General features: G+C 38.4%; 1 protein-coding gene and 1 long non-coding RNA gene across 13 annotated transcripts; both read left to right on the top strand.

Annotated features, from left to right (window-relative positions):
• The first annotated feature begins 181 nt into the window (after positions 1 to 181).
• Positions 182 to 9785, top strand: LOC113032738 (meprin A subunit beta-like). Of its 12 annotated transcripts, XM_080308432.1 has the most exons (21): positions 182 to 366; positions 479 to 580; positions 930 to 948; positions 1051 to 1089; positions 1211 to 1236; positions 1341 to 1425; positions 1808 to 1925; positions 3418 to 3596; positions 3897 to 4115; positions 4812 to 4973; positions 5152 to 5382; positions 5511 to 5963; positions 6051 to 6224; positions 6366 to 6471; positions 6674 to 6718; positions 7190 to 7234; positions 7362 to 7406; positions 7534 to 7578; positions 7706 to 7750; positions 8738 to 8782; positions 9186 to 9785. In XM_080308432.1, the coding sequence occupies exons 2-21, from the start codon at positions 512 to 514 to the stop codon at positions 9259 to 9261; spliced, it is 2226 nt and encodes a 741-aa protein (XP_080164558.1). In that variant the 5' UTR covers positions 182 to 366; positions 479 to 511; the 3' UTR covers positions 9262 to 9785. The 12 variants fall into 12 exon arrangements, with proteins under 12 accessions (XP_080164558.1, XP_080164560.1, XP_080164563.1 ...); XM_080308434.1 differs by lacking the exon at positions 7362 to 7406 and having other exon boundaries at positions 187 to 366; XM_080308433.1 differs by lacking the exon at positions 182 to 366 and having other exon boundaries at positions 441 to 580.
• Positions 9786 to 16654: 6869 nt separating this feature from the next.
• Positions 16655 to 17580, top strand: LOC145431826 (uncharacterized). The gene is made up of 2 exons (XR_013912127.1): positions 16655 to 16787; positions 17117 to 17580. It is a non-coding gene; the product is annotated as an uncharacterized LOC145431826 (long non-coding RNA).
• The last annotated feature ends 688 nt before the right edge of the window (positions 17581 to 18268 follow it).

Below are 18268 nucleotides of genomic sequence, written 5' to 3'. Positions count from 1 at the left end.
TGTTAACTGTATATCTCTGACACGTAAAAAAAAAAAAAAGTTCTCCACTAAGAGTAAAAGACATAGGTTCATAGTCAAATGTTGAGTTTATCATTGTTATCAACTGTTGTTCATGTTTTCCTGGTAAAAATTAGGTGTGAAGTGGAATGTCTTTAAGTAATGCAAATACTCGGGATTTGTTAATGTCACAGACATCAGATAACAGGAAATGATGACGTGGGCTAAAGCAGGAACAAATCTAGATAGAATATGCATGACTCCCTAATGTGTCAAGCACGTAGCTTTAGTTGTATAAAACTGGTTCTAACACTCCTGTCACAGGCACAACTTCTCATGCAGATGAGGAAGAGACAAGTGTGGCACAAGGTAAAGACAAGTTTCATATTTCTATGAGAACAAACATAAAGTTTGATATATATAAATCTTTAATATTTATATATTTTTTATTTTGTGATTGCTTTTTCCTCATTCTTGGTAGAATCTCTGATTTAGGTTTCATCAAAGACGCACCATGAGGATGAAAGGATGTGTTTTTATTTTTGTGATCATGGCAATTTCTGAAGCATTCCCCTTAAACCCAGTAAGTGATTAGTTGCATAGTGATATTTCAGAAATTGTGAATATCAATATGCAAAGAGAACTTAAAGAGATTTTTTAAATTATTTGTCTGGTTTGTTTTGTAATGAAGATGTTTAACAATCATATTGAATATTAAATATCAGCTACTGACAATGATTTTGTTTTTTCAAAAAGAAAAGTTTTAATTTTGCATGTTGACCAACAAGTATGGAGTGTGTTTTCTATCAAAGCTTAAAATGTAAAAAAAAAAAAAAAGAAAATGAAAAATAAAAAACATTTATTCACAGTACTGTATAAAGTATGTTAAATGATGGAACATTTATTTTAATACTGCTTTGATATTTTTACAGAATGGACTAGAAATAGTGGGTAAGTTCTATTTTTTTAATTTTCCACTTTTTATTTGATGAAATTCATTTTTTTTAAATATTAAAAAAAATGTATACAAAAGTGCCTCATCTGTTTTTGTAGATGTTGGTGAAGTGAAGGACATTCCTGAAATAAACAAGGGTAAAGTTCAACATCTACTTATAACTAAACCTTTTTATAAGGATATTTTTGTTCTTTTAGCTTCATGCAACTGTACTTGAATATTAGTGACTTGTTTCTAATTTTTTAAATTGTATTTTAGAATTTTTACATGATGATATTTTGGAGGTGAGTCTTTGTTATGAAGATAAAAATGTATTTATTCTAAAAACATCTGTGTGCATAGTAACTTACTGCATTATGTCACAATATACATGTTTCTTATACTTTAGCCTATAGGCAAGCAGAGGAGTACCATTATTAATGAAAACATCCTGTGGACATCTCCAGTCCCCTACCTCTTAAATAGTGACCTTGGTAAATATGTGTTTTCTTACAAATACACCTGAAATAAATCTTTATTTCTTTATTTCTATGGGAATACATCTTTGTGATGTCATACCGGAAAATGCATTTTTTCCCCATGTCAGCTGGACTCTTTTGACACATAGAAGCCACATAATGAAAAAAAAAAAAAACAGCAGCATGTGCGAGTGCACAGAGCTAATTTAATGGCATAGTTTTGTACCATCCAGTTATGCAAAGTAACCACCCGCGCCTTTGCTAAAACCGGAAAATTTTTTTATAACTGTATGCTTTAGCGCCTTAGAGCAAAATGCATGGGCAAGGCAAAGGACCTTTATTGGTTGTCTAAAATATCTTCTTTTTTTTTTTTATCTCTATAACACAAAAATGGTAGACATTGATTCTAAAGGAATCATTCTGAGAGCCTTTGACCAGTTCAGATTGAAATCATGCATTGACTTCAAACCAAGGGACTCTGAGGACTATTACATTTCTGTCAAACAGTTAAATGGGTATGTTTTTTTCTGCTCTTTGTTGTTGTTGTTGTTGTTGTTGTTGTTGTTGTTTTTAAAAATAAAATTTCCTACTTAGCTGCAATTAGCATAAATATTCTAAAAATGACTATGCTGATTTTTCAATTAGACTTTTTGTTCCTTTAGTTTAATTTGTGATATATACAGGGGTGCACATAAGTCCGCAGGTGCGCATACGCAGTCAATATCAAAGACGCACACCAGATAAGAAGGTGCAACGCACGTTTGCGTGCATAAGATTTTCTGGAGGAGGACAGACATTTGTTTAGAACTCTTAAAGATGTCGAAGAAGCAAGCTCCTCTAAGCAATTACTTTGGTGTTCCTCCACCTCCGAAGAAATATCAGACGGAGTCCGAACCGCAAAAGAAGCGCATATTCTCGGAAAAGTGGTGCCGCTAGATTCCACTCTAGCGGACAAAAACAGGGCCTTTTATATAATATAAAAGGACCTGTTTTTCATGGGATATTCTGCACCACATCTCTGTGCATTCATCATTTGTTTGAAGCCATCTCACCTTCTGCAACCACTTTTTCCACATTTTGTCACATTAAAGCCACAAACATGAATTAATTTTATTGGAATTCCACGTGAAAGACCAATACAAAGTGGTGCACACGTGAGAAGTGGAATGAAAATCATACATGATTCCAAAGATTTTCTACAAATTGCCCATTCTTCTTTGCAAAACAGCTCCAGCTCAGTCAGATTAGATGCACATTCACCCAATGTATATACTACATATATATATATATATATATATAATGTTTTTCCTCTACACCCCCTCAATTTTTTTGCACATGTCGAGGAGCGTGTCAGGCTACATTTCACTGTGTGTTATACTTGTATAACTATGCATGTGACAAATAAAGAACCGTGACCTTGACCTTGACCTTGGACAGCATTTGTGAACAGCAGTTTTCAGATCTTGCCACAGATTCTCAATTGGATCTGGACTTTGACTGGGCCATTTGAACACATGGATATGTTTTGTTTTGAACCATTCCATTGTTGCCCTGGCTTTATGTTTAGGGTCGTTGTCCTGCTGGAAGGTGAACCTCCGCCCCAGTCTCAAGTCTTTTGCAGACTCCAAGAGGTTTTCTTTTATTTGTAAAAAATGTTTGGAATCATGTATGATTTTTGTTCCCCTTCTCACGTGTACACCACTTTGTGTTGGTCTTTCACGTGGAATTCCAATAAAATTGATTCATGTTTGTGGCTGTAATGTGACAAAATGTGGAAAATTTCAAGGGGGCCAAATACTTTTGCAAGCCACTGTATGTGCACCCCTGGATATATAGTTCTAACCAAAGAACAAGATGAATACTGTGAAATTTTTATGAATGGTTATGTTTTTGTTATTCCTTCTCTGATTTATTTAATTGTGATTTTATAGATTACACTAAATAAATTACAGAATACATAACCAGTTATGGGACAAATATTCATCAGTGTTCTGCCTTTAATTTCAGATGTTGGTCATACATTGGACGAATACTTTCCAATGGACAGGAACTCTCCATTGGAATAGGCTGTGGTTACATTGCCATTGTTGAACATGAGTTCCTTCATGCTCTTGGCTTCTACCATGAACAGTCCAGATATGACAGAGATGATTATGTGACGATTAACTTTGAAAACATCCTAGAGGGTTTGGTTAACACTTATACTAATTATAACAATGTTAATGTCTTTGTTCGATATTTCTATTCAAATACTTATCTTAAAGCTGTATAAAGCAGTCTGCATAAATATAATAACCACTCTGAAATGGTTAAAATAAAATCATAACTATTTAATAATTTGAGATAGAGTCATAAAATCAATGAAATCACTATAGTGAGTATACAAAATATTTCCTTTTATGATTTGACCTTCTCTCATATTATCAAAATATTTTCAGTTAAGTGTACTGTATCTGATGTTTGGCTTTTATATATGATTTTTATAGCTTACAAGCACAATTTTAGAATAGTCGGCAGTGATGAGAGCACCACCCATGGAGTCCCATATGACTATTTGTCCGTGATGCACTATGGCAAAGATGATTTCACCAATGGCAATGGATCTACAATTATCACCAAAGACCCCAAATTCCAGAATCTTATTGGTCAACAAGTGGAAATGAGCACTAGTGATGTTCAGGAGCTGAATCTACTCTACAAATGCAGTAAGTGCTCAAAGATTATGGGGACCAGCATCCAGTTTTAGGAATACTCTGGGATTACTGGTTAAAGTTACTAAGGACACCGTGAAAATATATTGTGCCCTTAACCAATAGAAAGTAGCCGTTTTCTTTGTCACACTTACATTGGTAAATAGTTTTATATTGTTTTTAGAGTTACTACGCGCATTTAAACTTAGTAGGGCTCTTTACTAGGGGTTTTTACTTGTATTCATGAGGCCATAAATTTATATATTATTGAATTCCAAAATATCTATTATGATCACTTTTTGAACTGGCACAATGATCAAGTCTATTTGTTTTAAGAAAAGTTCAACAAGTCACAATTATGATTTGAAAATAATTTAAACAGACAACCATGCTCATATTCGCACCTATGGTCAATTTATAATCAGCAAATAATCCCACTCTATTTGTTTAATTCATACAAAAATCAACATGCCAGGATTGCTATGTGTCAGGCTGCAATTTCAGCAATATCACGGGTACTCCAATAATCAACTTTCTGTTGCTCATTGTAAATAATTAACTAAGCCTAAAGTGCTGAATGTGTGTAGAAAATTGCTCACACCGACACAATTCACTGACTTGAGATGACAGTTTTGTGAGTTGACAATTTTGCCTTTTCCCTCCAACCTTCCTTGGAAAAAAAAACCTTGCACTTTTAATTGATCTCTACAGGCTCATCCATTGCCTTTAAGATGTACTGTGGCTTTACTAATGGGACCATGTGTCAAATGAACCGCTGTTCAAAGAGTGGCAATGGCTGGGAAATGGTAACTGGTGTTTATGGTGGTCCCAGCTCTGACCACACCAATCTGCCCAGTGGAAATAGTGGTCAAGGTAAGGTCTCAAATATTCCATTTTTTATTGCAGTTTTTATTACAGTTTGAAATGGAAAATCTAGTTTTCCAACTCAGCATTATTAACATCAAAAGTAAGCTGCCAGCAATAATAATAAATACTTTTGATACTTAAGATTTAATGATCTGATGTAAGATAATTTTGAACTGCATTGTAGGTCAGGATGCGGGTTACTTCATGTATGCTAGCACAGGACCAGGTCAGGAGGGAGACTCAGCCTGGCTGGAGACAAAGAGGATGAGTCCCCAGAGGGAGTGTCATGTCCAGTGTCTGCAGTTCTACTATTACCACAATGGGAGCCAGACAGACAAACTTAACATCTGGATCAGAGAGTTTCAAGATGAATGGGACTCCACAGGAACTCGCTACCTCATGGGACAGATCAGTGGTAATGAATCATTTGCGTGATTATTTATGATGATTTTCTCCAGATGAAGTATAAATGTTTCACATTTCACATTTTGTCATGAAGACATACGTCACATTCACCTATTAATCTAAAAATTCTCCCTCCAGGTCCACCGACATCTCACTGGACTCTCCACCATGTTCCTCTGAATGCCACCAAGCAGTTCCAGGTGGAGTTTGAGGTTCGTAAAGGAGCAGGAAACTCTACAGGTGGCTTCTCTATTGATGACATCAATCTATCAGAGCTTGAGTGTCCAGATGGAACCTGGCAGATTAATGATTTTGAGAGATTTTGGAACAGTACTCATACTCCGGCCCTGATATATAGCCCAAGGCAGTATTCCAGTGAGGGCTATGCTTACCGGGTAGCATTATATCTAAGGCAGACAGATTTTGGAGTATATGTGCATCTTGTCTCTGGTGTCTATGATGACCAACTGAAATGGCCTTGCCCACAAAGGCAATTTACTGTCCAAATGGTGGATCAGAACCCCAACATCCAGCTACAGATGTCAAGCCAAATGAGTCTCACCACTGACCCAAATCTGCTCACCACCACTGGTACGTTTGCAGAAACATGAAGTAATGCTTAAAAAATCTACTAACTAAATTATTGACCACTATGTTACATATGCTTTCTATAAATAGGTGTTCCCTTTTGGGGCAAACCTCGTGATGTTGGAATTCAAATTGTTGATGAGAACAATGAGCTCATCTATGCTAATAACCTGTATGGTAGATATTATTTTGCATCTTTGGAAGACATCAAATCCAGAGATTATCTCAAGGGAGGGAGTGCCATTTTCATCTTCAGTGCACAAGGCAAATTTAAATAATTTCATTCCTAAACTTATATATTGTACTTGAAACTTTTACAACAGAAATGTATGAAACATTTCAATCATTTTACACATCATCAAAACCAAGTTTTCTATGATTATTTTAATTTCTTCATTCCAATAGATCTCACACCTCTAGTTAATGGAAGTTCACTGCCTTGTCCTCAAGTAAGAACAGTAAAAATTACACATCCCCCTGGAGACCAGGATAAAGGAAACTGCTCATCACAGTAGGACATATTATTAAATTACAACTCATGTGAAGATACAACATGTCATATGAAACAATATATATGATGAGAGATACTGCAATTTTCTCATGCATTTTTGAGCACCTTGCAAGAATAAGTGTGGTTGCTAGATGTAAAAGTTAATGCAGGTGAAACTCTAACAAGTTTTAATACCCCTCTAAAAATGCTTTAACTTTTACAGGATCTCACCCACCTCGATTCCTACCTCATACACAACAGATGGCAGGTACTGCAATGTTCTCAAACATTTCCTGATTTTTAATAAATAGAAAGTGTTTCTTTCAAACAGAAACACTAAAACTAACACTAAAAAGTTTTAACATACCTGTTAAGAAATGCTTTGATGTTTACAGGATCTCAACCACCTCGATTCCTACCTCATACACAACAGATGGCAGGTACTGCAATGTTCTCAAACATTTCCTGATTTTTAATAAATAGAAAGTGTTTCTTTCAAACAGAAACACTAAAACTAACGCTAAAAAGTTTTAACATACCTGTTAAGAAATGCTTTGATGTTTACAGGATCTCAACCACCTCGATTCCTACCTCATACACAACAGATGGCAGGTACTGCAATGTTCTCAAACATTTCCTGATTTTTAATAAATAGAAAGTGTTTCTTTCAAACAGAAACACTAAAATTAACACTAAAAAGTTTTAACATACCTGTTAAGAAATGCTTTGATGTTTACAGGATCTCAACCACCTCGATTCCTACCTCATACACAACAGATGGCAGGTACTGCAATGTTCTCAAACATTTCCTGATTTTTAATAAATAGAAAGTGTTTCTTTCAAACAGAAACACTAAAACTAACGCCAAAAAGTTTTAACATACCTGTTAAGAAATGCTTTGATGTTTACAGGATCTCAACCACCTCGATTCCTACCTCATACACAACAGATGGCAGGTACTGCAATGTTCTCAAACATTTCCTGATTTTTAATAAATAGAAAGTGTTTCTTTCAAACAGAAACACTAAAATTAACACTAAAAAGTTTTAACATACCTGTTAAGAAATGCTTTGATGTTTACAGGATCTCAACCACCTCGATTCCTACCTCATACACAACAGATGGCAGGTACTGCAATGTTCTCAAACATTTCCTGATTTTTAATAAATAGAAAGTGTTTCTTTCAAACAGAAACACTAAAACTAACGCTAAAAAGTTTTAACATACCTGTTAAGAAATGCTTTGATGTTTACAGGATCTCAACCACCTCGATTCCTACCTCATACACAACAGATGGCAGGTACTGCAATGTTCTCAAACATTTCCTGATTTTTAATAAATAGAAAGTGTTTCTTTCAAACAGAAACACTAAAACTAACACTAAAAAGTTTTAACATACCTGTTAAGAAATGCTTTGATGTTTACAGGATCTCAACCACCTCGATTCCTACCTCATACACAACAGATGGCAGGTACTGCAATGTTCTCAAACATTTCCTGATTTTTAATAAATAGAAAGTGTTTCTTTCAAACAGAAACACTAAAACTAACGCTAAAAAGTTTTAACATACCTGTTAAGAAATGCTTTGATGTTTACAGGATCTCAACCACCTCGATTCCTACCTCATACACAACAGATGGCAGGTACTGCAATGTTCTCAAACATTTCCTGATTTTTAATAAATAGAAAGTGTTTCTTTCAAACAGAAACACTAAAATTAACACTAAAAAGTTTTAACATACCTGTTAAGAAATGCTTTGATGTTTACAGGATCTCAACCACCTCGATTCCTACCTCATACACAACAGATGGCAGGTACTGCAATGTTCTCAAACATTTCCTGATTTTTAATAAATAGAAAGTGTTTCTTTCAAACAGAAACACTAAAACTAACGCTAAAAAGTTTTAACATACCTGTTAAGAAATGCTTTGATGTTTACAGGATCTCAACCACCTCGATTCCTACCTCATACACAACAGATGGCAGGTACTGCAATGTTCTCAAACATTTCCTGATTTTTAATAAATAGAAAGTGTTTCTTTCAAACAGAAACACTAAAACTAACGCTAAAAAGTTTTAACATACCTGTTAAGAAATGCTTTGATGTTTACAGGATCTCAACCACCTCGATTCCTACCTCATACACAACAGATGGCAGGTACTGCAATGTTCTCAAACATTTCCTGATTTTTAATAAATAGAAAGTGTTTCTTTCAAACAGAAACACTAAAACTAACGCTAAAAAGTTTTAACATACCTGTTAAGAAATGCTTTGATGTTTACAGGATCTCAACCACCTCGATTCCTACCTCATACACAACAGATGGCAGGTACTGCAATGTTCTCAAACATTTCCTGATTTTTAATAAATAGAAAGTGTTTCTTTCAAACAGAAACACTAAAATTAACACTAAAAAGTTTTAACATACCTGTTAAGAAATGCTTTGATGTTTATAGGATCTCACCCACCACAATTCCAATTCCAGACACAACAATCTTCTCAAACATGTTCTGTTTATAACAATGTGTGTGGACATGAAAAATGTAGATGTTATACCAATGATAGTGTTCATCACAAAAAGCTCTGTTTAAGAATAGTCATCATTTGTTGCAGTTTGAAGCCCACATAGATTTTGCAGAAACACAAAAGCAGTGATAGCAATTCAGAATTTCTGTACTTATCATGAGCTTATCTATACATGACTTATTTAATTATTTCCTGTCTTTCTGCAGTAGCACTTTCTCTCCTGGTATGATGGCCTCTCCTGTCCTCACCCTCCTGCTAGCACTGATGCTTTTTATGCCTTGATGTGATCTTGATCATCCACATCTGGACTCGTTACATGGACAGCACCAAGGACTCTGCCAGATTCATTTTAGATATTGTTTATTATTGTACTGCATTGATTCATTTTTCATTTATTATAGATTTTCCTAATATAGCGATTTGTTTTTTTGGTGGAGGAACTTTTCATTGTAGTTTTTGTTTTTAAAATAATCATTTGCAACAATATTTTCATTTGTTTGTTTGTTTGTTTTTCTCCACAATATAGAGACTAAAAAAACTAAATAAAGCAAGCAAAGAGTGAAATGAGAAGTATGTAAAATATCTATCTATATCTAAGTTTAAAACTCCATTTAACTAATATTAGTCTTTAATCATATGATAGTTTTGTTTACTGCAATTTTCAATCACAAGAAATCTACATGAGTTTGACGTTATTAAAATGTAGTGAACAAAAATATACTACAATGATTAGCCACAGTGTGCTTTCTTGGTTGTTGGTGTATTGATGTTTAAGAAAACATAAAATAAAACCTTTAAATCAAAAACATTCTTGGTCCTCTGTTTTTTGTGTGTGTGTTGCTTGAATGTAAAAAGAGATCACTTGGAAGAACTGAAAATAATTTACTAGAGATATTAATTAATTTGGCGTTTTAGAGTCCAATGATGGCAGAATGGAATCCCAGTGGCAATACGATTTAGGAAAGAATCCCCCAGGGTCTAGACAGTGGAGGTGGTGAAGAAGAAGATTGAGGCTTGGATGGACCTCAGGCAAGGTGACGATGGGGAGAAAGTGGTTTGCATAAATGAGGAGAGCACTCTGAGATTTAAATCACACAGAGTGGAGGTTGATTAGCTCAAATGGGGTCAAGAAGATGATTGGATTATTGTAATGTCAGTAGAAAAAGCCACAAAAATGGAAGCATTAGCTGCAAGTTTCACAAAAAGGCCACACTTACAACCTTTATTCTATATTTATATAAATATCTGACACAAGTCTGGAGAAATCTTTGCGTGGGTTCACTCCGGGTACTCCGGCTTCCTCCCACCATCCAAAGACATGCAACTTGTGGGGATAGGTTAATTGGATAATCCAAATTGCCACTAGGTTTGAATGTGCGAGTGAATCTGAGTGCGAATGGTTGTCTGTCCCTGTGTGTTGGCCCTGCGACAGACTGGCGACCTGTCCAGGGTGTACCCCGCCTCTCGCCCTATGACAGCTGGGATAGGCTCCAGCGCCCCCCGCGACCCTGAAAAGGATAAGCGGAAGCGAATGGATGGAAGGATGGGGGTAATGTCAGTATTGAATTTGATGGTTGTAATGAGCTTTTTAAAAAGATATCATGCATACAACCATTGCACTAAGAACAAGTGTGGAAATTGTAGATAATTATTAACAGGAAGTTTCTCTACCTCATTAGAGTGAGCAAATTATGCACACCAGACCATAACAAGGTAGGGCTGATGTCACTTGGGATTTATAAAACATTATGTCTATCAAACACACGAAGGCACACAGCCACACCAAAATACATGTTGCAGTGAAGCATTCCCATATGTCTAGCAACAAAAGGTGGATGAAAATACCAGAAATTGGGAAAACATAACTGATCACATTCTCATTTTACTATTATCACCTCAACATGTCTTGAAGTTCTCCGGAAGCCTGGTAACGAACTAATCATTTGATTCAGGTGTGTTGAAACAGGGTGATATCTAAAACCTGCGGGACACCGGTCCTCGAGGCCTGGAGTTCACACCCCTGGACTAGATGGTTGGCACCTACAAGTGTAAAACATAGAAGCAGCTGTGGTACAACTTGACATTGCTACCCTGAATGCCTAAACCTTTTTCACAGCTCAGAACCCTAAACTCAAGAATGGTATCATCAATCCATGATGGGTCTTCCTTACTGAGCGCTCAAAGGAGCTTGCCACAGTAAATATTAGAAGTTGAATGGAAGTTTGCCTCAAACTCCAAACCCTGATCATTGAAGCAATTGGAAGGTACGTGTAGAAAAAAGCCACAACTCAACCGGCTGCTGAGAGAAGTAGTTTGTTCAGATAAAGCTGACTCCTCTTTCAATTCCAAAGTTTTACATATCATACACTGCTTCTGCATTTTCCTTGCTTTTTAAATAGATTAAACCTTAGAATGGAAAGTGGTTTACTTTCTTTTTCGCATAACTATAGGGGTGCAACATACTGTTACATGCAAGAATGTACAGTTTGTTGTACATGTCATGGTCCTGGGTCGGTGACCCAGCGCTTTTAGTTTGTTATCATTTTCTAGATGATTGTTTAGGTTCTGTGTTATATTCGGTCTGCCTCTGAGTCTGCGTCTGTATCTGTCTGTCTATGGTGTCACCCCATCTGTTTGTGAATCTGTCTGTTTAGTTCAATGTCTTGTCTGGTTCCATGTGTCTGAGTTTCCTGTTTTATTGTGAAGGTCCGTGTCGTATGTGAGTGTGATCAGTTTACGTTTCCCCTGTCCCGTCAGCCCAGATTCCTCCCAGCTGTGTTGCCCTCTTGTCTCTCATCCCCTGATTACTGGTGTGTGTATTTAAGCCCTGTGTGTTTTCCTGCCTGTTGCCGGTTCGTCTGTGTAACGCCGTGTCAGTCTGTTACCCTGTGTTCCACGGTGTCCTGTTCCTCGTCTGCGTCTCTCTGCTTCTCACCCCGTTGTCATATGCTCCCAGGTCTGTTATTTTTAGTTCTCCCAGTTTAGGTGTCTTTAGTTATTTGTTATGCCCCACTGTTTGTTTGCCACTACACCTCTGTAAATAAAACCACCGGTATCTCATCCACTGCCTGCATCTTGGGTCCTTCTTCCAACTCCACACGGCTCGCCTCGGCAGCCGTGACAGTACATATGGGAAGACATAAGGAACTTCCTCAAACGCAACAATGTTTTTTTAAGAAGATATCATGCATATAACCACTGAGCTCACAATAAGTGTAGAAATTGTAGATAAGTTTTAACAGGAAGTTTCTCTGCCTCGTTAAAAATGAGTGAGTGCTAGGCTGATGTCACTTGGGAAGTATAAGGGATTAAGTCTATCAAACCCACAAAGGCACACAATTAAACCATGATATAGATTACACTATTCCCATATGGTCTGCTACATTTGAAAAGCAGTTTCTTTATAAAAAATTAATAATCACGTTTCTTGTTCAACCTACACCTGCCACATTTAGGATATCTTTGCTGATCATAGTCACTTCCTAAAGAAGCTTGAACTATGAAATTATGTCATAATTCAAAATATGACATAGTTCATGTCACTGTCACAGTTACTTTTGCACTATTATGTTCCAGCACATTTTGTTATTACATGGCTTGATTAAGGTACACATCAGGCTGACATCTGGGCCAGCACAGGGTCAGCAGTGTGTCTACAACTGGCCCGTGGCTGAACACAACTTACACATGGCTCACATACCACAAAGAATGATGGCCCTTTGGTGGCCCAGATCAGGTTTGCCAGAGGTAATCCACACATGGGCCAGCACAGTACCACCAGTGTCACCGCAACTAGCAGTAAGTTACGTGCAACTGGTGGGAAGGATAACATGATTTTTTATTATGTCCTCATAGATAAAACTTCAAGGAATAGATAACTCCTATTTTGGTTCCTGTTCTGTTGTTTAACATAATTAATTTAATAATTAACAACTTTAGCTATTTTCAGTTCTCCAGTCTGAAATGATAAGCTGCAGATGTATTTTAATGGTTCTATGGTCAAAGGAGCTTGCAAAGAAAAGCGTCTGGACTTCTTTAAGTTGCTTGAAGACGTTTCACCTCTCATCCGAGAAGCTTCTTCAGTTCTAAGGTCAAATGGTGGAGAGTCCCAGATTTAAACCTAGTGGGAGTATCCCCCCTGCGCCTGCGCCTTGGATCCACTGTCAGGGGATACAGAACAGACTTGATTCTACAGAGAGCACAAAATCACCTTTTAAGTGAAAGGATAAGACAGGTCCATTTCACTATAGATGCCCTCCAGATCAAGATCAGCCAGACTCTGCAGGAACTGGAAACCCTTCTACCCTCTCCAATCTTAGAAGAGGTTTACAAGTTTGTGGACAAGGCTCAGCGGGCCCAACATTCTAAAGGAAAAGAAAGACAACGCAGGAAATTTCACACCTTGCTTTCAAAAACACACACTCCTCATTCTGAACCTACACCTACACAACCCAGAGAAGAAAACACACCTGAAGACAGTCAGGAGAAATGGGTAAAGAACTTTTCAGACCGGAATCTCACTGAAACTGAAAAGAGAGTATTAGCCAAAGGACTCAATTTTGCCATTTCTCCACAACAGTTGCCCATAGTGGACCTCATCACAGCCACAGAATCCGCCATATGGATTAAAAATTATCACAGACAGAAGCAGAGCAAATCAGGATGAAAGTCTCAGCCACCCTCTCCAGTGCCAAAGTCCCTCCGTCCAACCTCACAATACAAGAAAAGAAGGCCGTCGCTTCCCTGAGCAAAGACCACAACATCACTGTTTTACCAGCTGATAAGGGAAGATGCACCGTGGTCCTAAATAGGGATGGGTATCGTTTAGGTTTTATCCGGTACCGGTGCCAAATCGGTACTTTTGAAATGGTGCCGGTGCTCAAACGGTGCTCAAACCGGTGCTTAAAGAATGGAGAACACAAAATTGGTCCAAAAACCTCTCATGTTCAGCTGGTTTTTGTAAAAAGATAACAATGTTAGTCTTTTCTGCAGCTATGGGGCATATATGGTATCACTCTTGGCTGGAAGCAGTGCTTAAACAATGGAAAAAACACAAACTTTATCCAAAAACCTCTCATGTTTAGCCATTTCCCTCTTTTTCTTTGGTCATTTTAGCCTTTTTGGCCAGGGTGAAGGGAGTATCTGCCATCAAACAAGAAGACAGCCGCATGTAGCTATGATGATGTTTGCTAGTTCACCTTACCTGCATTAATGTAATAACGTGGTTAGCCTACTCAACGTAAATTACACACGAACAACATTAAGCTACTCACGCAGAGAAGAACGGCTGCTGCTGCCGTCATCATTTCTGCTACACTGGCAGGGCTAGGGGCCAGGACTCTCCTCTTTGTGTTTTTGGGGATGTTGCTAACTCCGGGTCTGATAACAGGCACCACACCTGCAGTAGATGCGCTGGGTGTGAGGTCTCGCAGCAAGCTATCAAATACAGCGCATTTCTTGGCTTTTAAAAAAAACGCTATGCGTCGCCAGGTGTTTCATCGGATTCGAGGTGTTACCTCCTTTGATAGTATCACAGTATCAGCTTAAAGCACTTGTTGCAAGCTGCTGAGTTTGCATATTTTGCTGTGAAGTACAGCCAGACTTTTGACCGCTTCGCCTTGGGCATTTTTAATCTGTAGCTCTGCTCTAAAAGAACGTACGTACCTGGACCCGCCTACTATCCTCGGAAACGTAAAATGATTGGCTAGAAGTGTATCACAGCTCAGGAAAAAATAAGCACCGAAATAAAGCACCGAAATGTGCGCTGCTTTTCGGTCTGGTACCGTTTGTGTCAGAACCGGTGCCATCATGGCACCGGACACCGGTACCCATCCCTAGTCCTAAACACTACAGATTACCATACAAAGATCACTACTCTCCTCAGTGACAACAATACCTACGAAGCCTTAAAGCGAGACCCCACAAGCAGCTACAAAAAGAAAGTTATAGCTTGCCTTCAAGACTTTGAAAAGGACAAAACCATTGACCGCCTTACATATCACCGCCTTTACCCAGGGGATTCCATACCCTGCATTTACGGACTTCCTAAAATCCACAAGGAAGCTGTCCCACTCAGACCCATATTCAGTAGCATAAACTCAGCCACTTATAACATTGCAAAACACCTTGCCACCATCCTTGCTCCTCTCGTGGGGAACACCCCACACCACATCAAGAACTTCACTGACAAGGTCCAGAAACTTAACCTGGATCCAAATGAAACCATGGTGTCCTTTGTAGTCTCTCTCTTCACTTGCATACCCACCACGGAGGCCGTGGAGACTGTCAGAAAACGACTACAAGAAGACAGCTCCTTGGAAGACGGGACCAACTTCACACCCGATCAGATTTGCACACTGTTAGACCTCTGCCTTAACACAACATACTTCAAATACAACGAAGGCTTCTACAGACAAAAACATGGCTGTGCCATGGGCTCCCCCGTGTCACCTATTGTAGCCAACCTTTACATGGAGGAAGTGGAAAGGAAGGCTCTTGGCTCTTTCAAAGGAAGAGTACCCAGCCACTGGTACAGATATGTAGACGACACCTGGGTCAAAATCAAGACACAAGAAGTGGAATCCTTCACTGCGCACATTAACGCTGTGGATAAAAACATCAAGTTCACCAGGGAAGACACAAAGGATAACTGTTTGCCTTTCCTGGACTGCGCCGTGCACATTGAAGAGAATGGCAACCTCAACATCGAAGTTTACCAGAAGCCCACACACACAGACCAGTACCTCCTCTTTGACTCCCATAACCCTCTGGAACACAACCTTGGAGTAATTAGGACCCTACACCACCGGGCAGAACATGTTCCCTCTAAGCCTGAAGGAAAAAAGAAGGAACACACGCATGTAAAGGAAGCACTCAAAACGTGCGGCTATCCTAAATGGGCGTTCTTAAAGTCAGCAAAGAGGCACAGAAAAGAAGATCAGACACCAGCGAGGGAGGATAAGAAGGACAGACGCAACAGCATTGTCATCCCCTATGTAGCCGGTGTATCAGAAAAACTCAGGAGAGTTTTCTCCAAGCATGACATCCCGGTGTATTTCAGACCCAGCAACACGCTCAGACAAAAACTGGTTCACCCGAAAGACAAAACTCCAAAACACAAACTTAAAAATGTGGGGAGCTGGTTTTCACCAACTGTGTGCCATCTATAATCAAGTTTTGAGATCCCTTCCCAGATGCCTTAACACCCTAAAACTGAAGAAGCTTCCCGAACGAGAGGTGAAACGTCTTCAAGCAACTTAAAGAAGTCCAGATGCTTTTCTTTCCAAGCTTCTTAGACTTTAGACGAGTCCTTTTTCCACTCTTTAATAGAACTAGTTTGGCAAGTCATTTCATTGATATCCTTGGGGTCCTTATGCCTTACATTTTACAGTCGTTGTTTAAAAGTAGAATTATTGTTAAAAACTAACAATGGTCTGTTTTAAGAATAGAACAGGAAACAAAACGGGAAGAGATTTAAAAAATGTATTCCTAGAAGTTTATGTATGAGGACTATATAAAAATCATGTTATCCTTATCAGCAGTTAAACGTACCTTACTGCCAGTATGTTCCATTTGTAACCCAGAGTAGTTTCCTGCACTTATTTCCTGCCATTGAACGCATCACAAATGCATGACTCCAACCACATGACTTTGCTCAGCCAATCGAATGGCATGTAGGTCATAGTAAGCCTGTCCCGGCTTCCTCCCGTCAGATGCGTGGAGGCAAGCCAGGTGACAGAGCTGTTGCAGATGCTGATTACTGTGAGCCAGAGCCATAATGTTGTTGTGCACTGAACAGAACGGAATTGGTGAGTTTGAACTTTTAATTGACTGTTTGTATTGCTACCAGCTGACCCTAATCGGCTGCTGCCGGTCCAAACAATTTGATTTTGATTTGACTGATAGTTGTTGAATAACAAATGTTGTGGAGCTACATAGTATGTATGTATGTAGCAGTTGAAATGTTTTCAGTTAAATCCTTATTGGTTAGAAATATTATATTTAACCAATATATTGTTTGTTTATTTTTATAAATTGTGTACACAGGAACAAGAATAACTTAATGTATTTAGCTTAATTGGCTGACAGTTTTGTATTATTCTTGTGATTTCTTATTGGCCTTGTTTATTTAATGCAGGCCAGGTGAACCTTTTTTGGGTATGAAAAAGGATGGCGAGCCAATGAACGGCTAGGAGCAGGACTCATTCTGCATTGAAGCTTCCACTGGACTGGTAGGAAGCTATCAAAGACGACGCTCTGTCCCGTAATATCCGAATACACTGATTTCCACAATCATACACACCAGTTCCCCCGTTTATGGACAATAGCGCTTGGACATCTCTCATGGATATTCAGATAAAACTCATGGACTTCAGTGTGGATCAGTGTTTTCGATGTTAACATGTGTTATTTATGGGGAACTTTTTTTGAGAATCTATATTGCTTGGTATAAGCCAGAAGAATTTGCTTAGTTGTTTTTGTGCACCCCCACTGGGTTTTTCTATTAATTAAATAGCTACAGCAGGAATGATTATTTAAGCTTTCATTTTCTTTTCTTAATTTTCTTTGCTTTCGGTTAAATACATGGTACCTGCAAAAGCATTTTGTGTTGTGTGTATTTAATTACTGCCCATCAGCTCCAGTAGCATTCCTAAATCTTCTGATTAATAATAATGGAAGTTTTTGAGACACTTGCCATTAAGATCCCAAATGCGGTTTTAGTTGACGGAGTAACTGAGCACTCAGTTAATGAAGTTGTACTTTTCCTTGAACAGTATGGTGACATAGCTCGCAAGGTTACTATAGATTCACCAGGATCTGAATTTAATGACATGCTTGTCGCTGAGTACGCTTCGGGTTTATCTTTAACGCGGTTGTCTCAGTTGCTACCGCACACATCTATGTCAGATTCAGGTGACAAACTCCATATTGAAAGTCTATCTGAAGTTTATGCATCAAGAGTTAGTGGTTCCAAGACAAATACTTACTTGGCAGACTTAAAAAGAATAGCCAAATTATCTGGGAGGGATTATGCAGAAGTCCTCAGTGAGGGGATGACCCAGATACGCCGGTCCCTTGCAGAGCTCAACCCAGAGACTCCAGTGGTTGCAAAACCAGAACTAGAAGATTCAAACCCTCCCGATTCAGTCTTTCCTTCTTCACTACCAGCCCCTCTTCCATCTAAGTCCCCTTCTGTTGCCAGTAGTGCTGAAGCGCACGGCGGAGAGAGGCATTCTGCCTCCATTCCAGCGGCTGATCTCAACCCTCCTGAAGTACAACGCTATGTTGT

This window comes from Astatotilapia calliptera, chromosome 11, assembly GCF_964374335.1.
Source record: "Astatotilapia calliptera chromosome 11, fAstCal68.1, whole genome shotgun sequence".
Lineage (NCBI taxonomy): Eukaryota > Metazoa > Chordata > Actinopteri > Cichliformes > Cichlidae > Astatotilapia > Astatotilapia calliptera.
This window is presented reverse-complemented; position numbering and strand designations above follow the sequence as displayed.